Here is a 12,621-nt window from a genome sequence, read left to right as displayed (position 1 = left end):
CCTCTTCTCTAATCCATCTCCTGCTCATCCTTCAGGTCTCACATTCCTCTAAGGAAGTCACTCCAAAGCCACAGCACCCTGTTCAGGTTAAGCATCTCTTTGTGTTCAACTGTACCTCTTTATTCATCCCATCCAAGAACTTAGTGTTTGCTTTGTAATTGATTCTTTGTCTCTCCCTCACAGGGCTGAAAGCTTCATGAGGTTAGAGTTCATTTTATCTTATTCATTGCTAAATACCCAATGCCTAGCAGGATACCTGGCCTTCAGTGGATACTTAGTAGATACATTCGGAATGAAAAATCAAGTTGGAGATGGCTTTTATAAATCATAACTGTGTTATTTTTGAAAGTATAAAACTAGCAATTATATGGATCTATACCTCAGCATAGGAAAGCATTTGGATAGATAGCATTTGTCTCTTGTTGAAGAATGGGATTCTGGGAGTTCTTCATGTTCTTTTGCTTCTCTGTAGTTCTTAATTTTTTTTTATAATGCCTATAAGTTGCTTATGAAGTGGGAAAAAATAAAAATAACTCCAATCTGGGGCCCCTGGCTGGCTCAGTTGGTAGTTGGCTCAGTTGGCTCAGTTCTTGATCTCAGGGTCGTGAGTTCAAGCCCTGCATTGAACATGGATCCTATTTAAAAAAAAAAAAAAAAAACTCTAATCTTTTGTAGGGGGCATTTGGAGCCCTCTAATTAAATTTATATTATGGGGCAGTTACATTCTGTTTTTCATTATTACCAGCAGCACAAAAAAAGTCTGTAGCTAAAAATTACTTAGAAATAAACTTACAAAGGTATGGAAAAATCAGAATATCTAGATGAAAAAAAGAGCCAAAGTACTTCAAGATACATAAATGTGGTAAATTTACTCTTTGTAATGCACCAAAATTACTGTTAACTAAGGGAAGAGAAAACAGAGACTTAGGTTTTTGCTTTTGTTTGTTTGTTTCTTTGTTTTTTCTTTTTTTTAAGAAATTATCATGTTGACCAAATTGCTTTGAGCCCAAAGGTTAGGTACCAGGAAAAAATAGTGTCATAGAAGCTAAGGAAGAATGCTGACCAGCGTCAAGGGCTATAGAAAAACAAACAGAAAGATTTAAATTTGTCTTATTATTATTCTTCCCATCCCAGGACCTGGTGTCAAAGATGCTTCATGTGGACCCTCATCAGAGACTGACGGCTGCCCTCGTGCTCAGGCATCCTTGGATTGTCCACTGGGACCAACTGCCGCAATACCAACTAAATAGACAGGACGCACCCCATCTAGTCAAGGTGAGTGTCCCTATTCAGGCACTCTTTTCCACATGTTCTGCAGAAGACTTTGAGCCACCCTCTCCATGCCCGCACCACCTTTCCCTTTCCCTCATCCTGTTTCCATTTCTCGAATGGAGTTCCCTTATAGTGAGTGCTTTAGAAAAGAAAAAGTCGCGGTGCCTGGGTGGCTCAGTCGGTTGAGCGTCCGACTTCAGCTCAGGTCACAATCTCATGGTTTGTGAATTCGAGCCCCTCGTCGGGCTCTGTGCTGACAGCTCAGAGCCTGGAGCCTGTTTTGGATTCTGTGTCTCCTCCTCTCTCTGCCCCTCCCCTGCTCGTGCTCTGTCTCTCTGTCTCTCAATAATAAATAAACGTTAAAAAAGAAAAGGAAAAGTCAAGACACACCAAAATATCACAATAAAACTGGTTTAAGGGGAGCCTGGGTGGCACAGTCGGTGAGTTCGAGCCCCACATCAGGCTCTGTGCTGACAGCTCAGAGCCTGGAGCCTGCTTTGGATTCTGTGTCCCCCTCTCTCTCTGCCCCTCCCCTGCTCGTGCTCTGTCTCTCTCTGTCTCAAAAATAAACAAAAACATTTTTTAAAAATTTAAAAAAAAAAACTAGTTTAAGAATGACTTCTGGGTTGCCTGGGTGGCTCAGTCAGTTAAGCGTCTGACTTCGGCTCAGGTCATGATCTCACAGTTCATGAGTTCAAGCCCCGCATCAGGCTCTGTGCTGACAGACAGCTCAGAGCCTGGAGCCTGCTTCGGATTCTGTGTCTCCCTCTCCTTCTGCCCCTCTCCTGCTTGTGCTCTGTCTCTGTCTCTCAAAAATAAAATAAATGTTAAAAAAAATCTTAAAAAAGAATGATTTCTGAATTATCATTCAGATAAGCTTAAGCATTTCCTAATTTTTTTCTATACTTTACTTTCTTATGCAAAACCCAAAACAAACTTTAAGGTCACCAGTGGTGGCAAAATACAGGTTCCAAAGAGCATGCTTTGCTACCTCTCACATTAAAGGATTGCAAAGAAACAACAAGTTGAATAGTCCTGAGAAAAGTGAGGACTGCTTGTTATAAGACCATCCCTGTCCTTTCTCATCCATAATTTCAGGCACCCACATTTGCATCTTCAACTTTAGGTAAATCAGAGGGTTTGACCAGGGTGGTTGTTTTCATTATGAGCCCTATTAAGTCTATATAAATTTTCATATGAAGAAAATAGGGAGGGGGGAATCTCAATTTCATATTCTGTGTACATGTGACTACCCATTGTCGTTTGTGTTGTGACCTTTCTTTCCTGTTTTCAGGGTGCCATGGCAGCTACGTATTCTGCTTTAAACCGTAATCAGTCGCCAGTTTTGGAACCAGTAGGCCGTTCTACTCTTGCTCAGCGGAGAGGTATTAAAAAAATCACCTCCACAGCCCTGTGAAGTGACCTCAGTGAGATATTTGGTACCATGGTGTAAGCTGATAGCACAAGTTCTGGCGACAGGTAGCACATATCTGAGAGACACCTGCAAGCACACACTGTCCCAGCTGGTACCCATAATGCTGCTGCTCCTGCTGCTGCTCCTGCTTCCGTCTCTTCTCGCTTTAAATGATTGTTAGCAAGTTAGATTTTCCTGGAGCTTCGGATGAAATGAAAATGGAAACATGATGAAGACATATTCACTGAATCAATGAGAATAATGAACATATGAATACCACCTAAAAATACACTGAATAAAGTACTCTACACCATATAGCATTATTTTTATAGGAAATATTTCATGTCCCTGAAATATTCTTTGTTAGTTATAGGGATGGACAGTTTATGTTAAGCACTTAGCTTAAACAATCCGTTTCTATTAGCACTGTATCCCTTGTGCCATCCAACATTTTGTATGTTTTTGTAAACAGTTCATATACAGTACATTTCTGTACTGCTTTCTTTAATGTATACATGCTTTGTTTAACTTGGAATCTATTATTATTAATCAATTGACTATTAAATCTGGTTAAATAGTTCACCTGGATTAACAGTATTGTTGGACAGCCCTAAAAATGGCCAGATTGTGGAACAGCTGTTGAATGTAATACTTCCAAAATGTACATATCTTTCCCCATGTCTGTTTCACTGGTTCGTTCATTTGTTTGTTTCTTAAAGTCAGGTGCTTTGTCAGACTAACCTAGAGAGCTGTTACGGTAGAGAAAGTTATCACATGTGTGTGGCATGACATCAAGAGTACAACTATGAAGTTAGTCCATATACGTTGCAACTCCTTAGGGTTCTTTTTTCCTTAGTTGAGGAAGTAGTTCTTGCACTTTTAATCTTGAATAGTATCCATATTTAGTATTTGGCATATAATTTGGGATTTTGCCAGTATACATCAGGCCTTTAAGAGTTATGGTGAAGAGATTGGCAAAGGAAAATTTAGCAACAGGTCATTCAAGTCCCATTGGATCTTTCATGTTTAAATAGATCAAGTTGCAGAATTTCGCTTATGAATAACAGGATACATGTTCTTGTATACCTGCAAGAAAAGTATGCTTTTTTTGGAAAAAAAAGGTAAATCATAATGAGTTCTGTCCCATTACAATGCTCTATATTAAACACTAATTTGAATGTAATAAAGGCCACCAGCCTCTATATGAAATTGGATTTAAACTTTCTTATTCGAGGGAATAAAACATTCTTGATCAAACATTATCTGTTCTCACCTGAAATCATAGCTAAGGTAGGCTAAGTGAATGTTCACCATTGAGTGTTTTCTGAATTCCTTCTGATGATTTATAGCCCTATAATTTTTCCTTTAACTTCAGAACTGATCAGTTTTCATAGTGGTCACTGGGTCTGCTTCGATTACAGTATTCATTATCTACATCTAATCTGGGTAGTTTTCACAGTTTCATTTAATTAAGGAAACTTTTGTATCCATTATTACCTGTATTTTGGTCAAGCTATCTACCATACATCAATTTATAATATGAAAAACATGAACAAAGAGAAAGTGATTTAGCTTAGCCTTATCAGAAATGTACCCAACAGATCATAGTCATGTACTAAGCCATTTACATCAGAAGTTTTTTTTTTTCCTGCCTGAAGCTTTAAATCTTCTCTTGAAAGTACAAATCCAAGAAAGCATACTTTAGTTAAATGTCTTGGAAGCCACTTATCATTTCTTAATTTCTCCTCTGTGCAACTAAAGAGAAAGGGAAAGTCTGTAACGTTAATTTTGCTTAAGTGATACAAAATGATTATCACATCGAAATCAAATGTAAGTTTATCTTCTAAATAAAAAACATATAGGAGGAAGGATATCAGAAGATCTAGTAGGAGAAAGTGTTTTTTTTTTAATTTTTGAGTATACAAATGCTAACTATCAAAAGCTGCTTCCCATTTCCTGGATAGAAACCTTTTTTTTCCCTTTCTCTCTCTATTCAGTATTTCAAACTATGACCATCCCAAATTCTTGTCACTTTTAAAATGTTAATGTAACTCTGGAAAGAAAAAAGATACACTTGCAAATTTTGGACACTGTTGCAATTCCATAATTGCTTAGGTGTTTTGTCCATCATAATCTTAGAACCAGAAGTAAATGTGTAAACCCTTATAAATTATCTAGTCCAGCTTTCTCATGTTGCATGTAAAGAACCTAAGACCCAAAGCAAAGACTTCTCGTTTGGTTTTTTACCCTCGTAACACCATGCTGCCTTCCCTTCATATTATCACCCAACCAGGAGCAGACTTGTTCAAATCATATATATATAGTTCTTAGGACATTTACTCTACTGGTATATGAATGCCAAATTGATTGCTCTCAAAGATATTGCCTTCTTTGCCTACTCCAGCTGCCAGTTTTATTGGAGAAAATCAAGTCATATGTTCACAGAAGTGAAGGCTTTTGCCTAAAATGCAGTTCATAACCTTAATTTATTTCATCTGTGGTCCTGGGTTTCCTATTGCCTTTGACTTAAAACAGGCAAGTTGGCCAACAATTGTGCTCTAAATGTAGTGCTTGTACCGGGTTTACCTTTTCATTAATTTCTGAGTCCACTTCTTCTGGGCCCTTCACCAGTTAGTTTTGCTGGTTACCAGGGCTTCTCCCAGAAAGGTTTAAGTTCAGTCTTAAAGATATTTCAGTGTGAAAGAAGGAACGAAACTATCAGGCCACTTTTACAACCCCCCTCTTACCTTATAATCCAAAATAATACCTAGAATTGAAGATTGCATTTAACTTTGCCAAGCACACGCTGAAAAATATGGATTACACTACCATGAGTTTTAGATCTTCTCTTTCAAGTGATGATGTTAAATTAAGGTAAGTTTTGTCCTTTTAATTTTTTATGTAACTCATTTCAGCTCCTTCTAATTTATAGAGATGCCTTTTTCTAAGTACAATAATAGACCCTTCCTTAACTTTAACAGTTTTGATGCGGATTTGTTCGTTCACATGCAACCCCAGAAATCCAAAAATGTAGTGATTTTGCCAATGCACAGAATCAAGATGCTGCAAGGTTAATGTGTGGGAAAAGCCATTTAGTGAGTGGTGTGATATGTATGCAGTAGAGATTCACATTTCACATGCCCGGGGCTGCAAAGTATGGGTTTGAATCAACCGTTTCTCACCTAATTTTAAGAAGTCGTTGCTGTTGGGGCCAGGACACATTATGGGAGGTGGGGCTAGCCTGTTTGCTGTGCCCTGCACCCTCAGTACAGGAAAGACTTATAAGGGGAGTGGGGTGCAACGGCTTCATGAGTAGGCAGAATGGGTTGGGTTGGAAAGGGGCTTGAGGGGTCCAGCCTGGGATAAGAGCAGAAAAGCATTCAAGATTTGGGAGCCTTGGTACAGATGTACTTAATCACTATGGAAGTCAGCAATATATATCTCAACATGGCTTTGAAATTCGCTACTTGCTGGCCTTTATAAATGAACATTTTTCAGCTCGCTTTACCGTATTTTATAGAGAAAATTCTCATGTAGTATGAAGTGTTTGTGAGATTTATGAAGGCATTAGGACAGATATCTCAGGAATGTGAAGGGTTAGAAAAGGTCTGTTTTCAGTGATTAACAAATGCAACGGGTTCCATGGTTGACCCGTGGTGCTTAAACCAAGAGGTTCCAATTCTAGTCCTAGAGTTCTGTCCCTCCAAAAGCTTCAACTCCTTATGACTCACAAACTAGATGTATACTTTGAGTTTTAGTTAATTCACAGATAAGTTGACTTAACTCAGTATTTATATTTCAATTAGTGAAAATAGTCCTCTCTTCACCTCCAGATTGCTTATATCTTGCTGGTTTCCCCAAGTGACCATTGGTGGAGACCAATTAATGAAGGAATGAGATTTGCTTTCTTGCGACTGTGGTATTCTGCAGAGCCACGTTTAACCACTTTTTCTAGTGAAGAATCTACAGAATTATAGTACCTAAATATGGATGGCCAAGAAAAATTTGTATCTACAGTGTGCTTTATGTACTTCTGACACTGCTGTATTTTTTGTGGTCAGGTGACTTGTAACTGGTTCCAATGTGACTGAGTGTTCTCAAAGAATTCTGGTAATTAAGTCGACTTAATTTTCTTAAGCCTTGTATTACTATCAGTCTCACATTTACCACTTTGATTCTAGTCTTTTAACTGTTCATAACAGGGCATACCAAGGGTTGGGATGAGAGTCTACTTCCTACCTCTTAAGGCACTTTCCTCATTATTTTGCCATATAACCTTGAAGTGCATGATAAGCTGTTTAAATGTCCATGACTTCTCTCAACGCAACTAGCAAAGTATATGACATTGAATAGAGATTAGTGGAAAGGAAAATTTAGAGACTAAATTCAGAGATGCAGACCTCAAGAAAACCTCTTGAGAGCATGTACCATTTGAATACAAAATATGTAAACGTATGTGAGAGGAGAAGTCTCTGTAATAGTCTAAGTAGATTAGTTCATTATCTAATGGAAGTGAAAATCTTTACTCCTATTATCACTATAGTACTGAATGAACTGTATACTGAGTTTTTCAAACAAGTATTTAAAGTAGAACTTTTAAATACAAAGCAAGGGCATAAGGATAAAGGTTTTGGTTTATGTTTCCCTAAGTGTAGTTTACCATCTAAAGCTTTATATATATATATATATATATATATATATATATATATATATATATATATATGCCATTCCTTAGCATCCTTATTAATTGCGGGTGATGAGGTTTTAATTCTTAAAATTATGTACATGTATTAGGTTTATCTTAACTCTTACCCTGAGCAAAAGGGAAGGTATACGCCTAAGGGTTGTAATTATTTGCATTTCTGGCCTTGGGTGGGAATGGGGTGGGCATCTACTTAAACAGTTTTTAAAAAGAAAAAAAATCACAAGTATTTTTCTACTATTATACATGATCTTACTTTATACTAGTTTCTCTCTAGTGAGGCATGCCAGAAGCCCAAGGTACCTTATCATGAGTTCCTATGTGTTGTACCTTTTATCGGTGGTCAAATCACATCAGATGCTTGGCACCTGCTGCCATAATTATGAAATGCTTGTAAAGGATTAAATATCACTGAATACTTTAAATTGTTTTACTTAAGAGTTTAATCTGGGAAGTTTTCAAATCATACTATTAATGTGTAATCTAAGCTCTTTCAGATGTATCCATGAATAATCCTGGAACAATATTGCTTGTATTCCTGTCACAGAACAGGTTTTGTAATCTTTAAAAGAAATGAAAATTTATATAATAAAGTTTCAAATAAATGCATGTATGTCATTTATCAGGTTATTTCAATTATATGATAATCCTTCATATTGCCAAATTCTATCCAAAGTATAGTATCAGTCCATATTGGACTGATAGAACTTAAAAGAGGAATGTTTCTGAGTTAATAAGTGCAAAATGATTTTTGTATGCAAAGTCTTGGTTAGCCCAAAGAGTATCACATCAGACTCCTAAGTCATAGACCTTACCCAATACCAAACTTGAGTAATGATTCAAAGCATACAGAGTGATCACCAGGCACAGATGAAACAAGCTTTTCTTGGAGAAGTCCAAGATTATCAGACTGAGCTCCAAAATACCCTTTTTCTTTCTCATTATGGTGCATTTTGGATTCAGAGTTAAAGGACAAGTTTCCTTCTGAGCAATGTATGTGGAGACATTGCTTAAATCATTTGGTTTTGCAACATCTTTTTTTTAATTCCTAATTGTACAAATGATGAGCCCCCATTCTCCAGCCAACCATGCTTCATAAATCCATAAATTCCAAGTTTTACAATGAGCCATCTCTATAGACCAAATGTATCTTACTAAAGGCATTTTAGAAATAAGGACTTTTCATTTTCTTTCTGCTAGTAAATATCATTGGCACATATAAAAGGAAATTTGATTGAGGCCATTGAATCCTGGTAGAGAGGGAATAGGTTATAGGCCTACAGTCAGCCCTTTCCTTCCCAGGTGACATTTTTAGTATTTTTTTTTTTAATATTATGATGGTGTATTTATTAGTAGCTCAGGTTCCCATAACAAAATACCACAGACTGGGTGGCTTCAACAACAGAAATTTATTTTCTCACAGTTCTGGAGTCTGGAAGTCCAAGATCAAGGTGCCAACAGGGTTGGGTTCTCCTGAGGCCTCTTCTTGGCTTGCAGATGGCTATCCCCTTGCTGCCTCTTCACGTGGTTATCCCACTCCTGGTGTCTCTTCCTCTTTTAGGCACACCAGTCATATTGCATTAAGGCCTCACCCTAACAGCCTCATTTTAACTCAGTTACCTCTTTAAAGAGCTTAACTCCAAGGTACAGGGGGTAAGGGCTTCAACATATGCATTTGGAGGAAGACATAGTAGAGCCCCAAACACAGTTTAGGGACTATCCACTTGGATTAATTTAGGGACTTAGGTTAAGATGGAGAGCTTCAAGGTCTACTTGGCATTATAGAGAGGCAACATGGGAATGTTACTGTATTTGTTTTCTGCTGCTGTAACAAATCACCACAAACATAGTGGCTTAAAACAATGCAAATTTATTATCTTCCAGTTCTGTAGGTCAGAAGCCAAATATGGGTCTCACTGGGCTAACACCAAGGTGTTGGACAGGCCAAATTCCTTTCTGGAGGCTCCAGGGGAGAATTGTTTCCTTGCCTTTTCCAGTTTTTTAAGGCCACCTGCCTTCCTTGCCTTGTAACCCCCTTCCTCCATCTTCAAAACTAGCAACAGTGGGTGGAGTCATCTTCACATGAATCTCTCTGACTCCTCTCTTCTGCCTTTTCTTCACTTTTAAGGACTCATGTGATTGACCCCCTCAGTTAATCCAGAATAATCTCCCCATCTCAAGGGGAAGGTCAACTGACTAGCAACATTAATTGCATCTGCAACCTTAATTCCTTTTACCATTGTAGGATAACATATTCAGTTTCCAGGGATCAGGACATGGAGATCTTTGGGATCCATTAGCCAGCCTACCAAGGTTATCTAGAGAAACATATGGCTCCTCAGAAAAGCCAGCATGGAGCAGCAGTTTTTGCCATGGTCATTCTTCTGCAGCTTTGTAGATCTGGAAATTTTGTTACTCCACCCTAAAATAATAGAATTGACTGACACTAGCAAAATTAGGTGAAGGAAGTGCAGGGTGCTATAGGAGTATATAGCAGAGTTGCCTAAGGATCAGGGCAGACCTTCTAAGAGAACAATGATTATGCTGCAACATAAAAGGGGAAGGAAGGGTAGAATGGAATGTACAGAGAGAGTAAGAGACAGTCAAGAAAATAAAAAGTTCTGTATGAATGGAATTTAAAACATAAGGAAGATATAAGGTTCAAGAGATAGGAGCCAAATCATTAGAAATAGTATGTTACAGGGGTGCCTGGATGGCTTAGTAGGTTAAATGTTAAGACTCTTGATTTTGGCTCAGATTATGATCTTGCAGTTCATGAGTTCGAGCCCCACATCAGGCTCTGTGCTGACAGCTCAGGGCCTGGATCCTGCTTCGGATTCTGTCTCCCTCTCTCTCTGCCCCTCGCCCACTCACAATATGTCTCTCTCTCTCTCTCTCAAAAATAAACATTAAAAAAATAGAAATAAATTTAAAAAAAATTTTTTTTAATGTTTATTTATTTTTTTGGGACAGAGAGAGACAGAGCATGAACGGGGGAGGGGCAGAGAGAGAGGGAGACACAGAATCGGAAACAGGCTCCAGGCTCCGAGCCATCAGCCCAGAGCCCGATGCGGGGCTCGAACTCACGGACCGCGAGATCGTGACCTGGCTGAAGTCGGACGCTTAACCGACTGCGCCACCCAGGCGCCCCAGAAATAAATTTTAAAAAAAGAAATAATAAGTCACATTAAGGAATTTGAATTTTATACCTTTGGCTTCTCCCCACAACCCTACCCTGAATCCTAATTCTTTTTTTCCTCTACTACCAGGCTGAACCTCATTGCCCTATAGTTGGTTACATGAATTTCTACCTCAGAAGCATCCTGAACTTCCTTACATCCTTGCTTTTATACTGTACTTGAGCAGTAACTGGTATTGTTGGGAAAAAACATACAATTTTGCAAATTGCTACCACTGCAAGTTTATGTTTTCTGATCTCAACTAAGCTCTCAGTACCATTTGTCAATTCTTTCATTTCTCCTTGGTCAGATCCATTTTCCCAGTTCTTTTGTTTTAATTTTTCTTTTACATTTATTTATTTTTGAGAGGCAGAGAGAGACAGAGCACAGGTGGGGGAGGGGCAGAGAAAGAAGGAGACACAGAATCTGAAGCAGGCTCCAGGCTCTGAGCTGTCAGCACAGAGCCCAACACGGGGCTCCATCTCACAAACTGTGAGATCATGACCTGAGCTGAAGTCGGACACTTAACTGACTGAGCCACCCAGGCACCCCCCAGTTCTTTTTTTTTTAAACAGCTTTATTGATATAATTAAATATTATAAAGTTCACCCATTTAAAGAGTATAATTTATTGTTTTTTAATAGTTTTACAGAGTTGTGTAACCATTATCATAATGTAATTTTGGAACATTCTCATCATGTCACAAAGAAACCTTATACCCTAGTCCAAGGCAATTGCAGTAGTATCCTGCATGGTGTATTTCTTCCCTTGCCCCTCTACAGTCTGTTCTTCTTTTTTGTTAATGTTTTATTTATTTTTGAGAGAGAGAGACAAAGCATGAGCAGGGGAGGGGCAGAGAGACAGGAGACATACAATCCGAAGCAAGCTCCAGGCTCTGAGCTGTCAGCACAGAGACCAACAAGGGGCTTGAACCCACAAGCCATGAGATCATGACCTGAGCTGAAGTCTAACTGACTGATCCACCCAGGCACCCCTATAGTCTATTCTTAGTAAAGAAGCTGAAGTGATCTGTTCAAAACCTACTGAGGATTATAACAAGTGATCTGGTCTCCTTCCCGCTCTGATTTCATCTGCCCCAACTCCCCCTGGCTTACTGTGTTCTAGCCACACTGGCCTTCTTGAATATGCCAAACATGCTCCTACTCAGGGTCTTTGTCCTCTGCTCAGTACCTGTTTCCCCCTATGATGTCCCTATGTCTAACCTCTTTTCAAGTGATTCTGATGCTTAGTCAAATGTGGGAACCATCCTATAATGGAAAAATGAAGCCTGATTTTTTTCTCTCCTTTGGGGTTTTATACTGAGTAATTGGCAGGGACTTTTGGTTTTTAAATATTTGAACTTTCAGATACTTTGGAGTCTGATTCCTTACTATGTGCTAGGCACAACTGCTAAATTGATACATTATATCAATTTAATTCCCACAGCAACCCAATATGGTAAGTACTATTCCTATACCCAATTTACAGCTGAGACACTGAGACTTATAAATTGGTTAAGTAATTTGTCCATAGTCATAGAGTAATAAATTGCTGCAGAGTTGCATTTGAACCCAGCTCTGACTTCAAAGCCCAAGTCCATAATCATTTGGCCTTGAAGCAAAATTTAAATAAATTTCATAGATATCCTTCATCCTCAATTGTGAATATTGCAAAATATTGCAAATGGAAAGAGAAGCCCAGAACTTTAAGTGCCCATCGTCTTTTGGTTTCCCTGTAAGAAATGTATGTCATTGGTTTCTCATCCTCAGCTCTATTAGTATTTTGGGCTATGCTGTGTTTGGGGGTGGGGGGCCTGTACTGTGCACTGCAGGACGTTTACTAGCATTCCTGGCCTCTGTCCACTAGGTGCCAGCAGCAGCAGCATTCCCCAGTTGTGGCAACTAGAAATACTTCAGACATTGTCAAATGTCCCCGGTATAGAACCACCATTTTCAACAATTAGACTTCATTTCTCTGTCACTGAGGTATGTCCATTTCCCTAGAGAGATAATGCTGAAACCCTAATGTTTGCAGAAAGGTGATTTATTTAGGGG

The 12,621-nt window shown here is 38.7% G+C and overlaps 1 protein-coding gene across 4 annotated transcripts in view; it reads left to right on the top strand.

Annotated features, from left to right (window-relative positions):
* RPS6KA3 (ribosomal protein S6 kinase A3) overlaps positions 1–7,997 on the top strand; it is a 120,211-nt gene extending 112,214 nt beyond the window's left edge. For all 4 annotated transcript variants that reach the window (XM_040468270.1, XM_040468268.1, XM_040468267.1 and 1 more), the window contains 2 exons: positions 1,135–1,275; positions 2,567–7,997. In XM_040468270.1, the coding sequence (XP_040324204.1) occupies positions 1,135–1,275; positions 2,567–2,689 (264 nt within the window). In that variant the 3' untranslated portion in view covers positions 2,690–7,997. The remainder of the gene's footprint in view (positions 1–1,134; positions 1,276–2,566) is intronic.
* Positions 7,998–12,621: the final 4,624 nt, after the last annotated feature.

The sequence above is a fragment of the Herpailurus yagouaroundi genome, unplaced genomic scaffold (assembly GCF_014898765.1).
Source record: "Herpailurus yagouaroundi ecotype Mexico unplaced genomic scaffold, PumYag 67690, whole genome shotgun sequence".
NCBI lineage: Eukaryota > Metazoa > Chordata > Mammalia > Carnivora > Felidae > Herpailurus > Herpailurus yagouaroundi.
The sequence above is the reverse complement of the archived record's forward strand: the minus strand, read 5'-3'. Positions and strand labels throughout refer to the sequence as shown.